Below are 25,215 nucleotides of genomic sequence, written 5' to 3'. Positions count from 1 at the left end.
TGATTAACATATTATTTCATGTTATAAGCTCGTTTCTTAATTATAACACATGAAAAATAATAATGTAAATTATATAATATTGTAGAATACTAGTTATAAAAAAGTTATAACAAAAAATTAATAAATTAATTGATATTAGCTTAGATTGAATTAAATATGTAGTTGGTAGGTAACACCATACCAAACAAAACATTAAATACAACCATATTTTCATGCACCCTAAATTACCTATTAGACCTCTAATTTTGTTAAAAACCCGTTTTCCACAAGCATATCATTTTTATTCTTTATTTATTTCTTTCTTTCTTTTTTCGAAAAGGACAAACAAAACAAAACCTTTTAAATGCAAGCGTGAAAATTAAAAAAAATGGTCTAGGTGCCACTCGCATGCGTACGACTTCAATGCCACATTCACTGTATTCCTTTGATGCTTTGTCTGCACGTGTAAACAAATTCATCTATCTAATTCTAAGGTTTGTATTATTAGTTATTGTAAAAAAAAAAACTTTCGGTAAATATAATTGTCAAGGAATAGTCTATTTGGGCCCTAAATCTTCCAAAATTTTCAATTATGTCCTGAACGTATTCAAAATTTTCAATTATCAAGTTGCTGTTTCGCAAACAAATTTCTTTGTTTCTACTTCGGAAAGGGCAAACATGCCATTTTCACTCAATAATCAAAATGTTTAAAATGGGCATGCGAAGAGACAAATGGTCCAAAGCTAGCAGCCCTGCCCTATCACATGTGAACGACTTCTATGGCCTCTGTAATAATGAAGATAATGAATCAAGATAAGATACACGATGGAGGGATGGTACATTGCAGCACATACCTACCACATAATTTATCATGAAAATATAACAATTTAGAGACAGGTGACAAATGAGAATAATGGTGTCGAGCATCTCTTCCCTGACGGGTTTGTGAATTCCCGAGTTTAAAACATGGCTGGGAACTGAGCTCGAAAATGCCTCATTTCTCATCTTCCTTTGATTCTTTGCCTTCGTTTTTCTTGTCCTACAGCAAAATATAGCATGTGTAAACACAAACCGAGTTTTAAATTCATGTATCCACATTTTCTTTTATTAGTCATTCTCAATTAGATCCTTTCATAAAACAAATGTTAAAATTCCGTAGCAAAAAGCATATGTATCATTAAATTATTATTTTACATACTTGGACTGGGCATACCATTTGGAAGAAATAAATTTTGTTGATGAATTGGTCAAATTTCACTGATGATTGATTTCATGGGTCTAAGTAAAATCTAAGCAGTATGTCCACGTGTCTAGATATGTTAATAAAATAATAATTTAATCATACATCACCTTCTTGTTAATAAATTTTAACAATTTTCTTTTGTGCGCGAAGAATTTTGAATAAATTGAGAATTTTAAAAGATGAGCAAAATTGAGAACTATAAATAACATGTTCTGAACTAACTACTTGATCAGGCCTCGGGTAAAAGCAGTTATCATATTTGCAATTTCATCAGTAAGTTCAGCGAAAGTTTACACGACTCACCTCTGACTGGCTTTGCATGGAGGCGAGCAAATCTTTTACGGAAGGATCATTTGGGTCTACGCCTGGAAGCTGCAAAAGGATTCTATTACTATTTCACTGGAAGCAAAGCAACCGATATGCGATTATGCTTAATTTCTCAATTAAGAAAGGGAAAATGGGGGAGAAGAGCTGAAACTATGTAAACATACTGAAGCTAGAATAGAAGAAACAAAAGACTGGTCGGCCAATAATTTGCTCATATCTGACTGGCTTGAGTCACTGGAAGCTTCCTGCACAGACAACTGAAGAGCTGCAAGCAACAAATAAGATAGATGATTCGTGTGGAGAGCCATTAGCATGGATGGATGAGTCGAAAATATAAAACAAGGTAACTGCCAAAAATCAAAGGATATTTTGAGTCCTCTTATTTGCTATCAATCACTAACTCGTCTGAGAAAATTGGCTAATTTATGCAGCAAATTGGGTAAAGAAGTAATGCTTTGAACAATTCTCTAAAAAAATATGCTAGACAGAGAGAATACAAGTATGTACTGGTGCAAAACCAAAAAAAAAATGGAGAAATATGAACAGCAAAGACTTACCAAGTGCCAATTCAGGATCGTCTGCTGCAACTTCTGACATGTCTATGTCTCGTATGTCACTCGCTGCAGAAGGATTATCCATTGACATAGCAAGAGCTTGTTGTAGCAGAGCATTTTCATCGTCCTATCATCCAGAATTAACTCAAATAATAAGAATTGTTTTTCCCTTTCTGCCAATTACGTATCACAACGGGCAGAATAGATATTCAAATTGGTAAAGAAAAAATGATCAAATTGTTAAAAGGCTGAAGGTTAAAATCAAATTACTCCAAAGAGCTAGAATTTGAAAGAGCAATCTAGCAAAATGCTGTAATACAATTTTCTGAAAACCAAGCTATACTGACCATTAAATCAGTAGTCTTGTTTTCAGCATCAGAAGTTGCAAGTCCAGGACGCTCAGTCATAGTTGCATCCTGTGAGCCAGATGGCTGCTCAACTCCTTTATCTTGCTTTGCCGTATCCTCTGCAGCCTTCTTAGCAGCTGCCTCCTGTCTGGCCCTCTCCTCTTCCATAGAAACCCTAAGAGCAAGGGCAAGTTCAGGATCTAAGTTGGGATCAACCCCAAAATCAAAACCAGCTACACCACCCGCAGCAGCAGCTGCAGCAGCTGCTGCAAAACCACTTCCACCTTCCCCGTCTCCAGTGAAGATTGGAGTACTGAAATCGAAGAAAGAAAACTTAAAATGAGGATATAACAAGTTATAACACAAAATATACCAAAGATCTCGAAATAGAAAGAAGTCAAAGGCCAACCTGATGAGTACATCAGACAGCACATTTGGACCAGAAGGAACATGAACAATGTGACTGGTGTCGTTACTGTTCACGGCTGCAAGAAGACTTTCCAATTTCTCAGGTTTGCCATCATCTTCTTCGCCAAAATCAACAATATCAAGGGCCACATTGTTCTTCTTCAACTTTCTTCCTATCATCTCCAATGACTTCTTCTCATGTTTAACAGGACTGCATCAGACATTGTGTAATGATAAATAAGTAGTTACTGAAATCACAAATCAGTGCTTTAAAAAGCTAAAGTGGATTTTCAAAATTTGTCTTGTCAGGATCCTAATTTCTCCAAAGATACCGATACACGAGTTTGGGAAGGAAAGTATCCCTATAAAATTGAAGTCTTCCTTCGAATACTACCCTTATGAGAGGCCTTAACACAAATGACATAATTTAAATTTAGATTTCCTTAGGATTACCCTCATTGGCTGATTGCGATTTATCATTTGATTTTGAGGAGCATTTATTCACCAAATGTACAGACACTGTGCATTTAGGTAAATTGACAATTAAACTCTTAGATTTCAGGATTAGATTTACTTCTACATAAAAAATTTTACAAACTATTATACAATTTTAACTTTTAGTGGCTGGTTGCGATCTTTCATTCGGGAAGCATTTGTTTCTCAATGAGATTGAGGTGCACACATGTTGCTTCAAAAGAGATAGAAGTTTATCAATTAATTTACTTCAAATTATTTTTCATGGTAAGATATTAATGTGAACTTCAAATTAACAAACTTTGTGACAGTTTTATGTAAATTATTAGTTTATCAGTCTTCAATATCGATACTAGTGAGATTCTTTTTTAATGCATTTGAATAGGAAAACTTGTATTTGGAGTAAAGAACCCAAATTATTGGAGCCAACGATCAATTATAATAGGCTCGAGTGGGGTTCATCAATCAGCAAGCTGGTTACTTGAGTTAGATGAACTTCTAGTTGAAACTTCAAAGAATCATTCAATTTAACCTAACCCGAGCATGAACACCCATGGTTTAAGCGTCGTGACAAATTTTGCATCCTAAAGGTGAGCATATTCTAGGTATAAGTCTCAGTACTTAAAAATTGCATCCTCAAGTGTAAGCCTCAAAAACCTCTTAAAATATTTTATTGGAGTACCAAATTCGTGGTAGAGGGGATACAAAACTTTTAAACCACATACCTTCCAACAAAGACTATAATTCTTTGTTGCTGCTTTTTGTTCTGACGATGCTTAAGAGCTAACTGAGCCACCTGGATGCCAGCTGCCAGGTTTATCTCACCACCTATCTCCAAACCTAGATTTAAAGTTCAGGACATAATTTCAGAACCTTAATAGATGTCTAGATGGAGTAAAACTAATAGATAGAACAAAGCAATGCGAACTTGACAATTTTCTATACAACAGTATAATGCTTTTAAGTTGAGCAATAACCTGCTCCGGTAAAAACTGGTCTGACTTCCTCTCTATAATAATATAAATATAAGAAATTGAACCCTAAGCATCATTCAAAAAAAGCTTCCATTTGCGACTGACTACAGACAACTGGGGAAGAATAAAGAAAAGGGGCAACACTTAAGGACAGCAGATTGGTCTCTGGTGGTAGGTTTGCAATACTGCAAGAACAAGAATAAATGCAACTAACCGTGCATGCATGCCAGTATCTTGCCAAGGTCAGTGGTGGGAGTGACGAGCACACGAACACCTTTTCCCGCCATTGTCAGAACCCCAACCGTATTCTCCGGATTAGACTGTCAGAATCCAAACATATTCATTCCCAACGCAGAACAACAATCCAGGAAAACACACATAAAACTGGTCACTTCACTAGAAGCAAATTTTGAATACAACAAGCCTCCTACTCTTATTCATTCCTTCTAACCAAAAAATTTCTAACAGTGCAATTATCGGGATGTGATTTCTCATTACTACACGTACTATAAAATTAATCCCATATCGTGAACCGTAGAGCAAGTGAGCAACCAACTTGCGATATTAATTGAATCGACAGTAAAGAAGAATGATGAAGAATGAAGGAATACAGCAGAATCTCAATTGCGAGTATAACTGATAATAAAGGCTCCTCCTAATTTTTATAGACTTCCATAGCTAAAACAGCTAGAGAAAACAAAAATATGGTTTTAAGATTAGTGACCTGCGTCTTAGCTCCACAAATAAGATTGATGGCATCTGCTTGAGCTTGAAATCTTGAAGGAGAATAATCGCCGTTCCGCATCCATTCGGAGTTGTCAATACAGATCATAGTCGCCTGACTCAACCGATACATAGATAGTCAAATTAATAAACCCTAACTTGCTATAGCAATAACAGGAAAACATCGTAATCCTAAAATTTAAGGAATGCAATCTCGCGATTGTAAGAGAATCAAAAGCTCTGGAAAAGAAAACAGAGATTTTAAGATGAAAATTACCTCGAGCACCATCGTTGCAGAACCAGAAGACGTAGAACTGTGGAAGACGAAGCTGGCGCTATGCTATACTTCGAGTTCGATCTTTGCTTGAAGTTTGCTTGCTGCCTAAACCAAAGAGGATGCAATCTGGTGCTTCGCAGTATCGTATTCTTGTTTATATTAAGCCAATAAAAGGCGCCACGTAATACATCGTCTTTGCTGACCATTCGAGATAGAACGAGAAGAGGACGACTGGGCTCTTTCAGAAAAAAAAAAAAAAAAACAATTAAGAGAGAGAAAGAACGGCAGGGAACGACGTCGTTTGAGTGCATAGTTTTCTTTCTTTCCTTTTTTTAACGAGGAAATTGTAAAATTTCTCATCTCAGTCGATATATTTTTAAAAAGCTTCTTTTGATCCGTGTACTATTAAAAGTGACAATTTTAATCTTTATTTATACAAATTTAACACGAATTTTATTCCTAGCATAAATTTTTTTATGATTACATTTCAAAAAATATATTGAGTATAGTGTAGTATTAAAATTATGACAGACAAAAAACGATTAAAAATAAAATTAACATGTCAAAATAAACTTAACTCAACAATAATTTATATATATCTTCCCCCTTAATTAAGTTTAAAATTTTAATTTTAAGAGATAATGCACACAAAACCCTTAATTAACATTTTAGTTTTATCCCCATCGTGTTCTGTGAATACTTTTGACAACCCTTTATATTTGGTTATATATTGGGCATCTAGTTATTATTATTATTATTTATTTGTTATTATTGTTTTTTTTTTTTGGTCAGGTACGCTAAGCATATTTTTACCTTTTTTTTAGAAACAATGTTTATTAGCCACCATAAATTCAATTACTCCAATGATATATATACATCCATCCGGTTGTTATTATTTTGTTAGGTACACTAAGTAAATTTTTACTTTTTAACCACCATAAATCTAATTACCCCAACGATATATATACATACATACAGTTGTTGTTACTATTTTGTTAGGTACACTAAGCAAATTTTTACTTTTTTAGAAACAATGTCTTTTAACCACCATAAATTCAATTATCCCGAGAAGATATATATATCCCATTGTTATTGCTGTTTTGTTAGGTACACTAAGCAAATTTTTTCTTTTTTAAAAACAATATTTTTTTATCCCCATAAATTCAATTATCCCACAAGATATATGCGTATATATATTACCATAAATTAGCCCACGTTATTCAGGTATATAAATGCATCAGGAAGACAGAAATTCTTTAGAATAATACATTCATACATGTGGTAGGCAACGTCTTGATAGGTATCTAATCATAAATATATTTACTATGTTGTGTAATGGATAAATCATAGCTCAACTTTAAGGTTGGCTACTTTTGAGTCAGTTGTCTTGATTGTTGGTTTAGCCACGGCAAATCCATTATCCACCCACGTCAAATATCCTCCACCCAGATCTTTCAAATGCTGGTAATCCTGAAATCTCAAATTTTATAAAATTAATATATTTTGTTTGTTCCTCTAAATAATGGATTTGTTGTTAATAAATTATAATTAAAATAATTTAATTCGAACCTCAATCGGGTAAATAATCTATCTTTTAACCTAGTTGAAGTATACTCCCATTGATGTTGTATATCTTTTTAACTTAAAATCACAGTCAATATATTTTTCTTGAGAAAATGGAATAAGAGGATAAGGTAAATTTAAACTATGAACTTAAATTTACTATCGATTCAATAGTTAATTCAATTTAAGTATTCAATTAATTATTTTCTATATATTTTAAAATACAAATTTACATGGTATCGATTAAATACTTTAGTAATACTACACTGACCTCTAAAATTTAATATTTAATCGGGTTTACTCATTGAATTTTCAAATTTAGAATACAGTACTAAAATCTACTAATTTTGTTTTAATCTTGCATAAAAACTATTTCAATGATTGATATTAAACATTTCACAGAAATCTTAACTCATTTATTATATGTGTAATTTATTGATCTACAAAATTAATTTACTATCTCATGTTCCTACCATTCAAATAAACCAAATATATGTTACCCACTTTGTAGAAAAAAAAAATTTACGAAAAAAAGAAAAACAATAACTAATTTACGAGGAAAAAATATAATAAATATAATATAACATTATAACTTACGTGGAGTTCCTCAATGGCTTGTAGAGATCTGACCCCACTTCGACAACCCTAGTGAAAGGTACAAAATCATATTTAATAATAATACTTAGTCACTAATCGATTAAATAGATATGAACACTATTAGAAATTTAGCAGTGATTGCATCTGATAACCAATAAAGCATACGTGTATTTTTTCATATTGAATTAAATTTAAATTAATACAACAAAATCAAGTCAGTTTATTTATTATTATTATTTGAGGATAAATCAAGTCAGTAACCAATGCTAATTTTGGATTAGTTGGTAATAACCACAGAGTACTTTCTTATTAAAAAAACCGATCGTGGTATTGAAAACTATCTGAACAAGTCTCTGGCTCACTGCAAATAAGCCAACTTAGTATAGTCAAACTAAAAGATTAAAGTTGAAATATTATTTAAGTTTCTCTACTTTAAATTTAAAAAATTTAATTTTGTCTAAATTTTATTTTTTATATCATAAATTTAACAATCTCAATAAATAAATAAATAAATAATATATATATTTAATACAACATGTTGGTGGAGCAATTCGAACTCACAATCTCATGGTTAGAAATATATAAATTAGAGTTAACAAGTTAGAAATATATAAGTTAGAGATATATGTTAACGATCAGCTTTGTGCTCAAAATATAATCATAATTTTGTAGAGTGATTAAACAAAATAAACCTTATCAGGGTGATGGAAATAATATTTAAAGAAAAAAAAAACAGGTAAAAGAGATCGGAGTTATAAAAAAAAAAAAAAAAAAGTTACCACAACGACCCGGTCGTCTTTCTTGAAAACCACGGATACCTCCTCCAGAAACCGATCATTTTTCACCCTACCTGGAAACGGCGCGTTTTCCGGTCAATTGGCCGGAAAAAAGAAATTTAAAAAATGAAGAAGAAAAAGGAAGAAAGGAGATTTCGAATCAAATAATTTAAGAAACGCAACCACTTGGAGAATTGAAGAGATAAGGAATATTGAAGATCTTCTCCGTCGCCACGTGCCCTTCCTCGAACTCCTCCACAGTTCTACAAAAAAATCGACGACAAACAACCAACAATTCTTTACAAAACAAAATCAACCGCGCAGAGAAATTATACGAGAAACTGAAAACTAAACAAAATTAATTAAGCAGCCTCGACCTAACCTAACGTCCAGAAAAGCGTAGCCGGAATCGAGCAGCTCCTTGGCCGTCTTGACGTCGACGGTGACGATTCCGGCACCGGCGCTGCCAAAAACGAGAACAAAACAGAGCACAAGTCCAAATGGAAGAAGGAGATCCGAATTAGCACCCATTTGAAATATATCGAAGGAAATTAAACGAAATGCAACGATGAGAGAAAATGAGGAGAAGGAATTTAAACAAAATATGAAAAGGAGAGAGCAGACCTATTGATGGAGCCCATGCTTGGCGGAGAAATTCCGGTGGTTCGGAATCAGTGGGCGGAAGAATGGCGGCGGAAACAGCCGGAAAATCAGCGGCGGGCTGAGTTTGAAAGCGGAATAAGAGATTACGAATTTTTTATTGTTTTATAATGAGAGGGAGATTGAATCGAGGCCGGAAACTGAAACAGATTCAATCGTTCCTGCTTTTTTGGGACGACACGTCGTCTTGCCACGTCCGCTGGGATTGGGTGGGAAGTGAATCCTCTTCCTCAACTAAACATTGCTGATGTTGGTCCATTTTTGTATTTAATTAATAATGGAAATTTTTCTAATCGATGAGCAATAAGTAAAGTGATGAATGTTGATGATGAGGTGGATTTTCATTTGTCCATATTATTTTTTTTTAGATTGGTGTTAAACTTCACGTAGTCAGCTAATTTATTTGGTTTTGATAACGAATTTGCTCACGTCACATGTCCATTAAAGAGATTAAATTTAGTCATCTCTAACCACCATTGTAAAGTGATATAATAATATATACCAAAAAAAAAATTTAATTGCGAATTTCAGCATAATTGAATTCCGATATTTGAATTATTACCTCCTTAGATTAAAACAGTTAAAAAATAAAAATAAAAAGTAGTCCATAAATTTGACTACGATTGATTTAATTAGTTTCATTTTTATATTTTAGTTGTTTTAGTGGTCAATTTTGGTGGTTTTTGTGGGTGGTTATTAAGATAATATGATCTTAGCCTCAAATTTTTAATATGCTGCCCTCTATGTTGTAATTGGCTTTTGTATGAGAATTATTTGTGTTTCTTTTTATATTTATCTATATTGGTCATGTTCGACCTTCTTATGTACTTTTGTTGGTGATTTTCTTGTCTCTTTCAATTTCATAGTCATGCATCAATTTCAAGTATTGTATACATATAATTTTGTTGTAATATACATAACATTTGTAAAAGAAAAATCCAAAACAAGAAATTGAATAGACCTGCTTACCCTACCACACGTGATAATGAAAATTTTGGATTAAATGATTACTTTTTTTTTTTTTTTGAAACAGGATTAAATGATTGCTTTAGTTTTATTGTTGGAGTTAAGTTTAGGTTTGGTACTAGAGTATCCACCTTTTTCTATTCCTATTAAATTTTCTTCTATAAATAATTTATTATTATTAATTTTTGTTTTAAAAAATGTTTATTATTATTTTTCTTGAGAAACCATAAATAATTTTATTGGAACCTACGTTGATTTATAATAAATGGGAATACTACGCCGTCGAAAATTTCCCGGGAAAAATGACCACTCTGATGAAGTTGATAACTTTGAAACCCTAATTTTAGGGTTTTTTTCCCCATTTTTATTCTTATTATTATTATTTTTGGGGTTCGGGAAAATATCATTTGGACTTTCGCGGGACGAAACTGCAGCACAATACCGCGCCCCACGACCGTGGTTTCAATGCAAGTGGCGAATTACACACTCCCAGTTCTACGATCGCCGCCGCAGATCTAAACCCACTTCTTTCTTCCATTGATTTCGTCTTTTGGCTTTGGCTTATAGCCTTGGTTTATGGAGGAAGCTTCTACATCGCCGTTGCCGGCGGCGTTCCTCGATTTCCTGAAGGCGAATGGCCTGGACGCTTCCATTTACGCTGCTACCGATTCGACCCCTCGTTATGTTAGGTACATGTACATCGATGCCCAGTTAATTCGAACTGGTGGTTAATGTTTTGGTCCTCCATTTTGTTTAATTTAGTCTCAATGTCAAGGTTGAAGCCTGGTTATGAAGCCGATGTGGAGGAGATAGAGGCTGAGATCAAGTGCAAGCTTGAGCGAGTCAGTTGGCTGCCTGGATTTTATTCTCTTCCGCCTGATGTGCAGATTGCTAGCTCCAATTCTTACAAGACAGGAAAGGTGAGGAACTTCAGCATCAGTTGGTAACTCAGGAGTCGGGACTTGTGGAAATTTGATTATACCGGAAATGGTTGCTTGTACTTATCTTCATTCTGGTACTTGTTTATAAAATTTCCGTAATTGGAATGGGTGAATATTCTGGGTATCAAATATTGCCACTTGACATAGATATAATATAGTTCATTCTGTCTATTGGATTCTGAATCTTCCATTTTCATTGTACAATTTGTTGTTTCTCCATTCAGATATATGGAATAGATGCAGCTTCCGGTGCCGCTGTTTCTGCTCTAGACATTTTACCGGGCAATCATGTCCTTGATCTTTGTGCTGCTCCCGGTAATATGCTACTTTATAGCTTTTTGGTTTCGATAATTAGTTGTACATGTGGGTAGAACTGACTATTTGCTGCCAACTTCATTGTAAGGTTTATCCATTGAGGAAAATAACGATAGTGTAAACAGTAAAAGCACCGACAGTTTAAATGTTTTTGGGATGGATATGGATAGAGGGGAAAGCTTTTTCTTCCCCGAAATGTTGACAACTAAGTCGTGACACTTCGTCTTAAAACAGAACTGAGACCTATTTTTACTCTACCATTCCCGTGGTAATTTTGACCACATTCAAATGAACTAAACAATCTTCGACACTTCTATATGACATATTAGTGTTTTAGTTTACAATTTTTTTTTATCTTCAAGCAGGGTTAACGACATGAGCAGGAGCCTGAACAAAGGGAAAGTGCTAGAACATTTGACCCTCTCAATTACTAAAAAGTTTAAGCATGTCGAACCTGGAAGGCTTCCAGAGATGCATAGTTGAGAATCGGGAAGCATCAAATGTAAAAAAAATAAAAATAAAAATAAAAAGAGGAGAAGGAGTGACGGCCATTGTCATATAAATATTTATTTTTGACGTTGCCAAACAATTTAATTCAGGAAGATGTTTATTTAAATTTGATATGTTCATCTATCATACTGTTAGATGTTTATTTAATGTAACATACTTGTGCAGTGAATAATTAATATGGTGCAGCTTATAATGTATTACATATTTGAACAATTAATCAGTCATTCATCTAGTTCTCACATGGGATCACATTACATTCAGGGGCCAAACTTTGCATGATCGTAGACCTTCTTGATGGTTTGGGTTCTGTAACTGGAGTAGATGTTTCACAGCATCGTTTAGCTGCTTGTAGAACATTGCTGCAAAAATATGCTCTTGGTGATATTTGCAGACTTTTTGTTGCTGACGGAACGGCATTTGCTCTCATTCCTGTGAAAGTTACTTCAGAATCTAGATTAGGTAACCACTTGATGATCTAAATACCTTTATCATTAATATAAAATTGTATTGAACAACTAACCTGTTGATTCTATTTGCTCACCTAGTCATCTTTCTGTTTCTTTAATTAGTTATGATCTGTCTAGTCTCATATAGGTGAATCTACACCAGAAGATAGTTTGGACAGATTGAAGGAGTGGACGTCGAGAAGATCATGGAAGGAAAGGAAAAAAGCAGCCAAAGCAAAACAAAACATTGCTGCAGCATTAGCTCAGAGGTGTCAAGATCCAGAACTTATCTATTATGGGCTGAAATCCGGTGTGGTTGGGTTCAGTAAGAGTGAGATATACCGAAGCCCTTCAGAAAGTGAGATATTGAGCTGTGGGTATGATAGGGTAAACTGCATTATGCTTATTGTCCCTCCACTTCTCGTCTTTTCTTGAAGAGTTGTCACTCTGGCGCTCTTGGTATTGCCCACTGGATTTTTGGGTTGATGATATTTGAAATTTATTTAGGTCCTAGTAGATGCTGAATGCACTCATGATGGCTCTGTAAAGCATATACAGAAATTTGAAAGTTGGGGTTGGACATCTCTTCAGCGCAGAGTATTAGAAGCTGAGAGGACAGACAATTTGAGTGTACTTCAGGTACTCATCAAATTAATCTGGTTATTTCTTATTTGGGGCAAGTATTGTTATCTTTGATAAGAAAATGTATTTTCTGCACGTGTTTCAGAATGTTCCTAATCTTTTGATCAATCTTATATATGGAGGTCAAAGCATCTGTTCATGTATTGGAAATTAAAAAGGTTGTAGTTGAAACCATCCTAGGTTGGTCTAAAGTGCCATGTAAATAGTGAAAAGGCTTTGAAATGAGTTCGAACCATGGTGACCAATGACCACCTACCTAGGTTTTAATATCTTACGAGTTACCTTGACAACCAAATGTAGTAGGGTCAAACAATTGTCCCGTGGGATTAGTTGAGATGCACACAAACTAATCTGAACACTCACGGATAACAAAAAAAAAAGATGTTGTAGTTGGATAAAAGTTATGTCAGTCTAAGCTCTCTTGGATCTGCTGGATTGCATTTCCTTATCATTGGCAAGTAGAATATGTGATGCTTATCTTCTTTGTTTGGGCCCTCTTTTAGTTTGCAAAAGCCTTCACTGTTTCGTTATTTTCAAAAAGAAATGAGAGGATCTTTTGAAGCTATTCAAATTTCCTTCTTGCACTCTGAACCTCTGATCATCTTTGCTTCCGTAAAACTAAAAGGATGTCGGTCTTTTTTCTGTTGCAGTTAAGACTCCTTACCAATGGTTTTAGGTTGCTGAAAGCTGGGGGGATACTTGTGTACAGCACCTGCAGGTTCTTTCTATTGGCTGTAATCTTTTAGTTTATGAAAACAGAACCACATCAATTTAAACAGAGAGAAAAAAAACACCCAAAAACATACACACGGATGCCATATAATCTAAGGCGTACCCTTTCTTTTGATCAGTCTGACCGTAGCACAGAATGAGGATATTGTGGAACAGTTTCTCAAGGATAATGCTTCTGCTGGTAGATTCTCTAGTCTTTGCAAATCTATAAATTACAAAATAAAATAATGGTTCTTAACTGAATCAAGAGTAGAGTGAGTATTATTGTTTTTGTGATCCTTCAGAGTTGCAGGAGATAGAAGGTGCCAGAAATTGGCCTTGCAGGGGTGGAAGAATACCAAAGACCCTACGCTTCGATCCTCTGACATCACAGACAAGTGGGCTTTTTGTAGCCAAGTTTTTGAAGTTGGCTAAATAAATGTGAGAATCATGGCCACATAACTTATCTTTTAGCGTAATTGTGAATTGTGATAGTTTTCAATTTGCTGTATATTGATTCAGACGTGAAGTTCTGGCAGGGACAAGCCCGGTTGAAGCAGATTGTAGTTGATGTTTTATTGTTCACCCTTGAGTTCTTTCATCTTTCTCCATGGGGGTGGAGATTCAAATTTACCTTTGTTTGTGAATGGGAGGGCTTAAAAGGAATGAGTTCAAATCATGGTGGCTACCTACTTAAGATTTAATATTGTACGAGTTACCTTGACAATCAAATGTAGCAGGATCAAGCGAAAAAAAAAAAAAAAAACTCATGTTTGAGAATGTGGCTTCTCCGTCTGCTTCATTTTGCTTTTTTTTTTCTCCATCTCTTGGATAGAAATCTTGTCATCTAACAATTGCTGTCAATTTATTTTCTTAGATGGAATTTTGTCCTTTACTCTTGCTACATGCATTTAATTAATTCTTTTTTTACACATTTTATTAGTCAGCTTCCACCAATTCATACGGCTTTAGATCTGATCTTCCTTATAACATAAGCATTTTGCACCAAAGGGTATATTTTAATATGGCGCGAAACTGTAACACCTCAATTATTGTTTCTCGAGTTTTATTTTTTTAACTACTAAAGCATCACGGGCGTACATCGATTGGGTTGGGTTGAATCGAGTCTTGTTAGAGAGTACCTTTTTAAACTACTTAAAAAATTTTGGGTGGTCGTTTTTCTGCTCGATGGAATTAAATCATGGGCAATTCAATCTAATCAAACCTTAATATTTTTAGGTTGGGTTGTATTTAATAATAATAATAATATTATTATTATTTATTTTTCGAGAATTGGGTCAAAAAACACCAGTGGGCCAGTGAGGGTTGGGTTGGGTTACTTGGATTTCTTCTGAAATTTTTGAACCCTCCAATAACGATGCAATGCATTACGAAAGTATGCTCTAATTAATTTTCAATTTTGTCATACTCAAAAAACAAAATCAATTTCCAATTTCCCACATTTTAATATTGAAACTGACAAAAGGTTAAGCTATGTAGTTTATGTTAAATATTGTGCGTGGAATCATAAATTAATTAATTTAATTTAATAAATCTATATGTATTGAATATGATATAAACAAACAATTCCAATGGAAATTTTTTGTTACGTTTAGCCTACTTTCTACAAAGTTTAAAACATTAACAAAATATGAAAATTCAACTCATAAAAGTCACTCATTTTAAAAGACACGTTGGGCTTTGTTTAATGAACAGTCCGCTACATGGGGTGTTGTGTTTGTACCCCTGTCCCTATGTTGTTTTTCTTTTGTAAGATTGTTTACTTTTGTTATGATTTTTTATTTTTCACAAAAAAAGGCGGCTTTCTCTAAATTATCTCTTGTAGTCTTAGGAATTATTTTGAAAATAATTACTCTACATTTATAATTATTTTTAAGTCAACCCCTTAATATTTATTTTTTCTTCTAATAACTACTTCAAATTTCGGGGAAAATAATAATTAAAAAAAAGGACCCGTGTAATAAGGAAGTCTGAATGCTTACAATTTGGGAATCTTAGAATAAGACGCCACGCCAACCAACCAACCTTGTGTATTTTATTTAGTCTGTCGATTTTTCTGAATGCAACAAGAAAAACCGGGAAATAATTTCATATAAAGTTGGCGGGCCCCGTTCCCATTTTAAAATTATTTAACTATCAATTCCGCCGTGTGGGGAAGCTTAAATTCTTTCCTCCGTCAGCGGTCACATCAATTTCCGAGCTTCGTGCTACCTCCTAAACCAGACCAAAACAGAGCTCCGATATCGAAATCTACCATCAATTTTGCTGCTAGAAGAATCACGAGTTCCGATTGATCAACCAGCCTGATTCTCTGGCCAATGTTGCCGGATTATTAGGAGAGTCGCGGTTGGTCTCTGGCCGGCGGGGTGTTGAGAGATGGCCGGCGATCATGAAATTTTGGATCCTCTGAGTAAGACTTGGAACTTTCCTTCTGTTCTTTCTGTCGATTTTCTCACCTAATTAGTTTTCTCCACTCGCTCGATTTGACCTTATTCATCGCTGTGCAGTCCAGAGAAATCAGGCCTCTCAATGGCATGCCTCAGAGTCAACCTCAGCTTCTCCGTCGCCGGAGGATCCATATCCCGGCGAGAACTCTCCCGTGGAGCAAGTTGCTCTTACAGTTCCGGTCACCGACGATACCTCGCTTCCGACGTTCACTTTCAGGACGTGGATTTTGGGGATAATCGCGTGTATGCTTCTCTCGTTCCTCAATCAGTTCTTCTTCTATCGGAAAGAGCCTCTCTCAGTGACTTCGATTTCCGCCCAAATTGCGGTGGTTCCCATCGGCCATCTCTTGGCTTCTGCCCTAACTGACCGAGTGTTCTTCGAAGGGAAGAGATGGAGGTTCACTCTCAATCCGGGACCCTTCAATGAAAAGGAGCACGTCCTCATCACAATCTTCGCTAACTCCGGCGCTTCTACCGTCTATGCGATTCACATCGTTAGTGCAATCAAGATCTTCTACAAGAAGGAACTGACCTTCTTCGTGGCGTTGTTCGTTGTTTTGACGACGCAGGTGCTCGGCTTTGGCTGGGCTGGAATTTTCCGGCGATACTTGGTCGAGCCGGCCGCCATGTGGTGGCCGCAAAATCTGGTTCAAGTCTCCCTCTTCAGGTGCACCCCTGTCAAATGACTATGAATAAATGACTGTGGTTCTGAGTTCAATGGTTTCAAGTTATGTTTTAATAATCACTTGTTAGGCTTTATGCTAATTTTCAATCTAAGTTTTCGAATTCAATTGTGATTTAAGAGTCGTATCGCCCGGTTTCGATTCGTTTTTATGGAATCATTCATCATTGTCATGAAACTGCAGGGCATTGCATGAGAAAGAAGAGAGACCAAAGGGGAAATTAAGCAGAAACCAGTTCTTTGTCATTGCCTTGACTTGCAGCTTTGCTTATTATGTCTTCCCCGGCTATCTCTTTCCCATGTTGACCTCCATGTCCTGGCTCTGTTGGGCGTTTCCCACCTCCGTTATGGCTCAACAGCTCGGTTCAGGGTTGCGTGGCTTAGGCATCGGCACCTTCGGTTTCGATTGGTCCACCATTTCAGCTTATCTTGGGAGCCCTCTTGCCAGTCCATGGTTTGCCACTGCTAACATTGCTGCTGGTTTTGCCCTTGTCACTTACCTCGTTAACCCATTGGCATATTGGCTTGATCTCTTTGATGCCAAAACATTCCCCATTTTTTCTGATGGATTGTTCACCTCTGCTGGCCAAAGCTACAATATCTCTGCTATAATTGACCCTAGCTTCCGTCTCGATGCTGATGCTTATAACCGCGAAGGGCCGCTCCGCTTTAGTACCTTCCTTGCTCTCTACTATGGTGTCAACTTTGCCTGTCTTGCTGCCACTGTTGTTCATGTCTTACTCTTCCATGGGAGGTTAGGAATCTTTTCAACCTTGATTTTGGATCATGTTTTGCTGGACTGAAATTTGAGAATTTTGAACAAGGAATAATTTTGGTTTCGGTTTGGACTGATTTTTCAATTTTATTATGTGCAGGGACATATGGCGATTAAGCAAGTCTGCCTTGCAAGAGAAGCTGATGGATGTGCACACGAAGCTGATGAGGAAGTATAATCAAGTTACCGAATGGTGGTTCATGTGCATTCTTTTGGTTAACATTTCAGCCACCATTTTCATTTGTGAATACTACAACAACCAGCTCCAATTGCCATGGTGGGGCGTGCTGCTCGCCTGTGGTCTCGCCGTATTTTTCACTCTCCCGGTCGGAGTTATCACTGCTTTGACAAATCAGGTATCATTTCACCATATGCTAAATTGCTATACATTTAAGCTATACAAAATGCTGATACCATTGTTGTTTAAACTTTCCATTTTACCATTTGTGCTGTAAAAATATGAACATGAGTTAAACTTTGTTGACTGACAGACTCCATCATTAAACGTAATCACTGAATTCATTATCGGTTACTTGTATCCTGGCTACCCTGTTGCCAATATGTGCTTTAAAGTTTATGGATACATTAGTATGAAGCAGGCAATCACATTTCTGCAAGATTTCAAACTTGGCCATTACATGAAAATTCCTCCCAGAGAAATGTTCATTGCACAGGTTAGCTTCACCATACCTCTGTTTAGTTTGAGGAGATTCTTTGAATCTCTTCTTATTTTTTCCCTAATTAAACTTTTAGGTTTAATGGTGATTTAACGCTCTTCCTTTTTGTTCACCATTTCACCAGGTCGTTGGAACTGTGATATCTGCCGTGACGCACTTAGGAACAGCTTGGTGGCTTATGGCAACCATCCCCAACATATGCGATCGAGCAATGCTTCCGGTAGGCAGTCCGTGGACGTGTCCCGGCGACCATGTATTCTACGATGCCTCGGTCATTTGGGGCCTCGTTGGCCCTCGTCGGATCTTTGGCAACCAAGGCAAATACGGATCACTCAATTGGTTTTTCCTAGGCGGAGCAGTGTCTCCTCTCTTGGTTTGGCTGGCATACAAGGCCTTCCCGGACAGGCACTGGATCAAACTCATCACCATGCCGGTGCTCCTCGGCGCGGTGGTGAACATGCCTCCGGCCACCGCCGTGAACTACACGAGCTGGATTGTAATTGGATTTGGATCAGGTTTTGTAGCGTACAGGCATTACCGTGGGTGGTGGAGCCGCCATAACTATCTGCTATCTGGAGCTCTGGATGCTGGATTGGCCTTCATGGGTGTGTTGCTGTACCTGTGCTTGGGAATGCAACATGTCTCTCTCAGGTGGTGGGGTGGCGATTCGGACGCCTGTCCTTTGGCTTCTTGTCCTACTGCCCCAGGGGTTGTCGTCAAAGGTTGTCCTGTCCATTAATTGCTGCCATTGTACAGTGAGTTCCTGAAACTTTTGATATAGTTCAGCCATTTTTAAGTTGGGGTTTTAATATTATGCCAAAAAAAAAAAAAAAAAAAAAAGAAAGGAGAAGAAGGATCAGTTGATAGATCCCAGCTTTTACAGTGTTTGTATTTTTATTTTTCGTTGTATTTAAAAATTGTTGTATATTTTAGTTTCAAATTCTTTATTGAATATAGGCAAGCTTGTATCACTTTTAAGGATTTTTATTCTATAATCAAGTACTTCTAATTAAAAGGACTTCTAATTAAGTGTTAAACAATATGACTAAACTAAATACTATAAAAAGAATTATGCGTTTTCTTTTGTTCAATGTTATTTTTGTAAAATGGTAGGAAGGAAAAGAATAAAATAAGAAGGTTTTGGTTCATCAATAATTGAAAGAAATTGATTAATAAATAGTACTATTACTTTCTTTCTTTTTTTATTTTTTAAGTTCAATCATTAAAGGTGATAATAAATTATTAAATTCTAAGATGATAATAGATCATTTATTCACCGAGATGTACTAAATTTACAAGTAATATTTCTAATTGCACAAATGCAGGTTTGTTAACAGATTATAATTATTTAATTTTTAAAATTTTATCAAATTTGACCATGCTGATTTTTCATTTCTGTAGTTTGACAATAATATCATAAGTTAATTTGAGCATAATTGTGGTTAAGACATGCACAAGATCATCTAATAAAATGCATTTTCCAACATAAACATTAACTCCACAGTTAAAAAAGAAACTTACTCATTTTTTGAAGTTGGATCCTAAGAAACTTACTCATTTTTTGAAGTTGGATCCTATCCTTACATTTGTTTTATTTAAAAAATAAAATATGTTTTTTTTACTCGGAGGAAAAAAATCAAATGATTTCTAAGATTTTTTTTTTTAAATTTTATTATTATTATTTTTCCTCTAAAAATAGAATAGCCGCCCCTGACCTTGGGCCGTGCCCGAGCCTGACCGTGACCACAATTTGAGGCCTGGGATCACTGGCCGGAAGTTCATCAGTCAGTCGCCGTGCGGTGGTGAGTCGTCGACGAGATGCGAATCATGGATAGCAGCAGAACGACCACCAAGGCTTCGTCTCTGAGATGGAAAATTCTCCGTCAAGCGCTTCTTCCCTCTCGCAATGGTATCGTGTAGTTTCTTCATTCACTGCTCAATCACTGTTACAGGCAATTACTTGCAATTTTTCGCTATTCTGACAGATGATCAGTCTCAAATGGATGCGATGCGTATTTCTAGGAGGACGACGAACGGCTTCAATTTGATTCCATCGTTTATATCGGATGATATCGGAAACGAAGGCGCCGCTGGTTTAATTTTATCTCAAGGCTCCGATCGCCGTCGGGATCGTCGCCTGTGCTATACCTTGCCTATCGACGGAGCTCCTAAACTTTTCCTCAAGTCAGCTTCCGAAATTATTGTTCATAGTTGTCTTTTGTTTCTTTTCGTTTCGATTTTCTTTTCGGAGAATTGGAACAGTTCCAAGGACACCGTACATAATTAGCTCTTGACGTGGAATGTTTATGCAGGCAAAGAACGGACGACGTTGCTGACCTTGATGACTTCAAGATCTGTAATAAATATGACATTGACAACACCGGGCTTGTTTGTTAGTTCTCTCTGCTCTGGAAATGTTTCGTTTTAGTTGTTCTAGTTCATTAAATGTTACTGTAGGGGAATACATGTCAATTTCTTGTTTGTCGGTCTGTAAAGACGAATATGATCCCATCAGTCAGACAACAAAATTACGTGGATGATTCAGTAAACTGATGGACTGAGTTCAACCGGAATGGTTCAAATTTACTTCAAATTACTGCAAAAATTTTAAAAGCAAGGAGCAAAACGAATTTTTATGTAACGTTAAAAAGACCCAAATAGAATATTTGAAAACATAAGGTCTAAAATGAAGTAAGTCTAGGGACGATAATAAGGTTTAAGACTTTATTTTAATTTGAAGAAAGATTTTCATTTACATGTATGGAGGCCCTTACTTTATGCTTTCCTTTTCACATCCCTTAACCATTTTTATAAGTTTCAGTGCTTTAGTTCTGGTTACACTGTTTAACCCGATACTTGTTCTTCTTGCTCATTTATATTTCGTTTTACATCTATTTTGATGGGCGAACATTCCTGCACAGGTCATTGGCCATCAGAAGATGTTCTTGCTTACTTTTGTTTGTTGCATTCGGACCTCTTTAGGTTAGTTCAACCATGTTGCACAACTCCTAGCAAACTATTTAAATTATGAAAGCTTAAGATGTGATCTCTGTTCTCTGCCTGCTTGACACCAGACACTGTCCTTGGATTGGATGTGGGTTATTTTTTTAATGATCTTGGGGGTTTTCCCTTCAAATCCAATTTTACAGATGTAAGAGAGTTATTGAACTTGGATCTGGCTATGGCTTGGCTGGATTAGTTATTGCTGCAAGTACAGAAGCATCAGAAGTTGTTATCACAGATGGAAATCCTCAAGTAGTTGAATGTATCCTCAATAATTCTGTCATATTTTAGTGGTTTTTTATCAGCTATGATAAATCTATCGTCTTGTCTGTGATTATAAGTTACTGGTAAAGCATTAGCACCTTTTCCTTTCGACTTGATGATTCCTTCCCTTGCACCTAGATATTCAGCATAATATAGCAATTAACCCTAAAGCATTTGGTGGCACCAGAGTGGATTCTTTGACATTGCATTGGAATCAGGAAGACGTCTCAAATATTTCTGGCAGTTTTGACATCATTGTTGCCAGTGACTGGTAAGCATATTTCCTTTCAAGCTCAATCCAATACTGTATCCATCGAAGTTTCATCAATGCAAATATTAAGAAAACAACTGCATTTTTGCGAGATACATGTTTATCTTCTTATTATGTATGTTTCTTTACTCGTTTTTATATTTCAAGAAAAATTTTCCATCCCATAAGCAGATTAATTTCTATCTCATCTTTATGACTTTTATCCCTAAGAGGTCATGTGATTGGTTAAGCAAAAAAACCTACGATGCACAATAGTGTATTCTCATCCTTTTTCCTACTTTTAGTGTCATTGTTATTGACGATAACTTTTTGTTTAAATTTATTAAACAGCACTTTTTTTAAAGAATACCATAGAGGACTTGCTCGAATGATCAAGTTGTTGAGAAGAAATGAGTCATCAGAAGCCATATTTTTTAGCCCCAAAAGAGGCGACTCACTGGTGAAGTTTCTAGAGGAAATCAAAGCCAATGGCTTGCATTTCAGTGTGACAGAGGAGTATGATGCTGAAGTTTGGAAACAACATGAGAAATTCTCTAATGGTGATGACTCCTGGCCTGGTTATGAAAAGGATCATTGCTATCCATTATTGGTCAGAATTACTCTCTGAATTCTTATTGCGCATTACATTTCCACCTTCCCCAATCATCGAGTCACCAAGAAATTATCTTCATATCGACCCTCTTTGACTTATAGAAGAACAAGTTCAGATTATAGGCCTTCACAGTTGGTAGTAGCCATTCATATTAGAGGTGAACAAAGGTCTTTCTGTTCTGTCAAAAGGAAGATGACAATGAAGAACAATTGCAACAGCAGGCCCATCCCATTTCTGTAAGAGAATCAAACTCGTCATTTATTTTTAGTTGAGATTTATTGCATGCCTGTTATTAACACATGATAAGGTTGTTGTATTTGTGATTAACTTGGGACCATTCTAATATGTAGGCTATGTGGTACCCAATTAGCCAATCTTTCAATTCTTAGCTTGGTAAGTCCTTTTGACCTATCGCATTTCTTACAAGATCCCAAGTCTTGGTCATTATATGAAGATTACCCCTCAAGCAATTTATGGCTCAGGTCACCTTCCATCATATTCCCTCCTTCAAACGAAACAAGTAGGGAAAAGAACTATTCACTACTTATTTAACGGAGGGAAAAAAATTTTCATTTTTCACCTTTGTATTTAGTTGGATGCGTAACATTCACATTGAACTTTTAATTTCATTGAATGGATCTATGGATCTTTGAATGTGAATATGTAGTTAAATTATTATCTCTATCAAAATGAAACTATGAAGTTGTTCAAAAATCAATCGGGTGGATCACCTAAAATCTAGCCAACAGAACATCCACTCTAGCCATAAAAATGTCAATTCCATCTCTCTCTCCCAGTAAAGAAAGAGAGAAAGAAGAAAAAGGAAAAAATCAGATCCATTCCCAAAACCAAGAAGCCAAAAATGCTTAATTCTAGCACCAAAACCAGCATTCACAAATGTTTGCTCCTATGGCAACAGTAATTCCGAATTCTAACCATAAAACTAAAAAAATAACCACTCACGTATCAGAGGATATTAACTTACCACTTACGCGAGTTCAAAATTCAATTTGCCAAATTAAAAATTTAAGGTCAAAGTTGATTCAATTGAATTACTGAGTTAACAAATGTTTTTTTCTTCTTCTTTTAATTGATAAAAATAGAAAAAGAACTTAGCTGCTCACTGTTAGGAGCTAAATTCTGTTCAAATAATAATTTTTTTTCCTCTACTTGAATCCTGAGAAGAAAGGGAGTTACTTTGTACCAGGTATTAGGTATACTGGAGCAGCTGGGAAACCTATAGGAACAGCAAGAGACACAGCATGGTGTCTCATGTCCACCATTCCCAATATATGCCACACAGTATTTGCCTCCGGCAGGTAGCCCATGGACTTGTTCCGACAACCATATATTTTTGTGATGCTTCTGGGTTCTGGTTGGACCTTGTCGAATCTTGGCGCCTAACGATCTATCAAATAGTTTTTTAGCTCCTCTTATGGCTTGGCTTAGGCACAAGGTTGTTGGGATTGGATTAAGCTCATCAACAACCTCTGCTTTTAGATCCATTACTCAACATGCAAAGGGCCACCACGGTTATAACTGCGGTAGCTGCTCTTTCTTACAGCTTTGTTCCTTACTTTTAACTGTGCACCGCCGTCCTGGTGGAGCCGCCACGATTATTTGTTTCCTAGCACCCTTGATGCTGGTTTGGCCCATACTACTGTACTTGTGATTGTGGATGGAGCATTTCACCCCCAACTGGTGGGGGTGGTGTCTCAGATGGATCCCCTTCAGCTTCTGGTCCTACACCCAAAGCGGCTGTCCTCAAAGGTTGTCTTGTCCAATCCTTTAGGAGATGCTTCATTCACCGGTTGTTTGTATAGTGTTAAAGTTGGAAAGTGGAGCCTACTTTAGTTTCTGAGTTTGCTTTTACAAGGCAAATTTGTCAGCCTCAGGAGTTAGAAATAGAAACATTATATGGTTTAGTTTCTAAAGCCAGCACCTCTCAATCTATATATTAGCTTCTGCATATCAGAAAGTTAAAAACTCAAGACAAGGAATATAAACTCAAACTGTCAAAAAACATATTCTTTTGCATAATCTAAATATAGGTTACACAAATCCAAACTTCTCAAATTTAGGCCTTCCAAATTCCGGAACCAAATTTCTCTATGATTTCTATATGCTGACATCTGCACATATTTTCAGCTCCACAAATTCTGGGATTATTAATATGTAAACATGGTGTCTGTTGCCTTGCCCTTAATTTGTGGCATTATGGATGGTTTAGTTTGTGCTTGGAAACTTTTGACGAAGAGGTAGGTTCCTTAAAGTTATTATATGATACAAAAACAATCCCAAAAGCATTGGATATTGCCTTCCACATAGATGCATGCAACAATGTCAAAAGCTATTTGATGGGTCAAATAACTCTACACCATTCATGTGAAAGTGATCATTTAGGGTCTTCCTTTCCAATATTTTATAAGACTAACTATGAGGGTGAGATTTAATAAAAATGACAAAATGACACTATTTTGCTGCCATGTTATGAAAAAGTGGGTTCAATCTTTAGACTTGTACCTACTTACATCCAGTGTGAGTTGATGTGGGATGTAAATTAAATGTGAGGCATTAATTAGGATATTTGACTATCTTTTAAAAGTAATGTTGTGGTTCTTATTATAGCTCTTTTACTATTTTAGGAATATGACTAATTAATTTTGGTGTTAGATGTTCAGCTTGGAATGAGTGCAAAACATGTTCAGTTTGAAGTAAAGGCATATGTTTATTGAGGTAATGGTTATTTACTATATTTTGAGAAGGCGTAATTGTCTTTCTTTATTCTTATAATTTCAAGGGTACTCATATCGTTTCTCCAACTTAATGGTAGTTTCTATTATTTTCTATGATATTCGATTACAACTATGCCTTTTATTTTAGGGTGATTTGTTTTGCGCTTTATAATTTTCATTTTCTCTTATCTATTCAATAATATTTAGGGATGAATTAAATTATGAGAACGGTAACATCATGCTAAATTAGTTGAGAAAACCATGTGCATCTGCCAAATTCAAATATAGCTCAGTGATAAAGTTATCTATTAACCT

At 35.8% G+C, this 25,215-nt stretch overlaps 5 protein-coding genes across 21 annotated transcripts; 3 read left to right on the top strand and 2 right to left on the bottom strand.

The window, feature by feature from the left end:
• Positions 1 to 744: 744 nt before the first annotated feature.
• Positions 745 to 5,464, bottom strand: LOC111005809 (26S proteasome non-ATPase regulatory subunit 4 homolog). Its single transcript, XM_022277444.2, has 10 exons — positions 5,307 to 5,464; positions 5,031 to 5,144; positions 4,521 to 4,626; positions 4,058 to 4,172; positions 2,860 to 3,069; positions 2,451 to 2,763; positions 2,107 to 2,230; positions 1,714 to 1,814; positions 1,526 to 1,594; positions 745 to 1,018 (listed from the first exon to the last, which is right to left on the bottom strand). Exons 1-10 carry the CDS (start codon positions 5,316 to 5,318, stop codon positions 974 to 976), a joined length of 1,209 nt encoding a protein of 402 aa, XP_022133136.1. The 5' UTR covers positions 5,319 to 5,464; the 3' UTR covers positions 745 to 973.
• A 1,071-nt stretch (positions 5,465 to 6,535) lies between these two features.
• Positions 6,536 to 9,026, bottom strand: STR18 (sulfurtransferase 18). 3 transcript variants are annotated; one of them, XM_022276971.2, is made up of 6 exons: positions 8,867 to 9,026; positions 8,625 to 8,705; positions 8,426 to 8,505; positions 8,246 to 8,316; positions 7,467 to 7,514; positions 6,536 to 6,776 (listed from the first exon to the last, which is right to left on the bottom strand). In XM_022276971.2, the coding sequence occupies exons 1-6, from the start codon at positions 8,881 to 8,883 to the stop codon at positions 6,651 to 6,653; spliced, it is 423 nt and encodes a 140-aa protein (XP_022132663.2). In that variant the 5' UTR covers positions 8,884 to 9,026; the 3' UTR covers positions 6,536 to 6,650. The 3 variants fall into 3 exon arrangements, with proteins under 3 accessions (XP_022132663.2, XP_087979178.1, XP_087979176.1); XM_088123052.1 differs by lacking the exon at positions 8,867 to 9,026 and having other exon boundaries at positions 8,429 to 8,505; positions 8,625 to 8,824; XM_088123050.1 differs by lacking the exon at positions 8,867 to 9,026 and having other exon boundaries at positions 8,625 to 8,821.
• Positions 9,027 to 10,177: 1,151 nt separating this feature from the next.
• LOC111005912 (S-adenosyl-L-methionine-dependent methyltransferases superfamily protein) lies at positions 10,178 to 14,332 on the top strand. Of its 8 annotated transcripts, none has more exons than XM_022277607.2 (10): positions 10,178 to 10,557; positions 10,644 to 10,788; positions 11,034 to 11,124; positions 11,896 to 12,093; positions 12,229 to 12,467; positions 12,588 to 12,719; positions 13,373 to 13,440; positions 13,574 to 13,635; positions 13,747 to 13,874; positions 13,973 to 14,332. In XM_022277607.2, exons 1-9 carry the CDS (start codon positions 10,445 to 10,447, stop codon positions 13,866 to 13,868), a joined length of 1,170 nt encoding a protein of 389 aa, XP_022133299.1. In that variant the 5' UTR covers positions 10,178 to 10,444; the 3' UTR covers positions 13,869 to 13,874; positions 13,973 to 14,332. The 8 variants fall into 8 exon arrangements, with proteins under 8 accessions (XP_022133299.1, XP_022133297.1, XP_022133298.1 ...); XM_022277605.2 differs by having other exon boundaries at positions 13,964 to 14,332; XM_022277606.2 differs by having other exon boundaries at positions 13,956 to 14,332.
• Positions 14,333 to 15,606: 1,274 nt separating this feature from the next.
• LOC111005458 (oligopeptide transporter 7) lies at positions 15,607 to 19,006 on the top strand. Of its 2 annotated transcripts, none has more exons than XM_022276959.2 (6): positions 15,607 to 15,864; positions 15,962 to 16,568; positions 16,768 to 17,337; positions 17,459 to 17,714; positions 17,958 to 18,032; positions 18,160 to 19,006. In XM_022276959.2, exons 1-6 carry the CDS (start codon positions 15,831 to 15,833, stop codon positions 18,772 to 18,774), a joined length of 2,157 nt encoding a protein of 718 aa, XP_022132651.2. In that variant the 5' UTR covers positions 15,607 to 15,830; the 3' UTR covers positions 18,775 to 19,006. The 2 variants fall into 2 exon arrangements, with proteins under 2 accessions (XP_022132651.2, XP_022132649.2); XM_022276957.2 differs by having other exon boundaries at positions 15,608 to 15,864; positions 17,850 to 18,032.
• A 796-nt stretch (positions 19,007 to 19,802) lies between these two features.
• On the top strand, positions 19,803 to 25,014 carry LOC111005460 (S-adenosyl-L-methionine-dependent methyltransferases superfamily protein). 7 transcript variants are annotated; one of them, XR_015792292.1, is made up of 9 exons: positions 19,803 to 19,944; positions 20,021 to 20,219; positions 20,348 to 20,427; positions 20,957 to 21,017; positions 21,185 to 21,300; positions 21,441 to 21,573; positions 21,904 to 22,401; positions 22,516 to 22,558; positions 24,839 to 25,014. XR_015792292.1 is itself a non-coding variant. In XM_022276961.2 (7 exons), the coding sequence occupies exons 1-7, from the start codon at positions 19,854 to 19,856 to the stop codon at positions 22,178 to 22,180; spliced, it is 957 nt and encodes a 318-aa protein (XP_022132653.1). In that variant the 5' UTR covers positions 19,803 to 19,853; the 3' UTR covers positions 22,181 to 22,646. The 7 variants fall into 7 exon arrangements, 2 of the variants coding, with proteins under 2 accessions (XP_022132653.1, XP_022132654.1); XR_015792289.1 differs by lacking the exon at positions 24,839 to 25,014 and adding an exon at positions 23,373 to 24,784; XR_002600740.2 differs by lacking the exon at positions 22,516 to 22,558.
• The last annotated feature ends 201 nt before the right edge of the window (positions 25,015 to 25,215 follow it).

Source organism: Momordica charantia (assembly GCF_013281855.1).
Source record: "Momordica charantia cultivar OHB3-1 chromosome 1 unlocalized genomic scaffold, Mcharantia_2.0 BLBB01000001.1, whole genome shotgun sequence".
In the NCBI taxonomy this organism is placed as follows: Eukaryota; Viridiplantae; Streptophyta; class Magnoliopsida; order Cucurbitales; family Cucurbitaceae; genus Momordica; species Momordica charantia.
The sequence above is the reverse complement of the archived record's forward strand: the minus strand, read 5'-3'. Positions and strand labels throughout refer to the sequence as shown.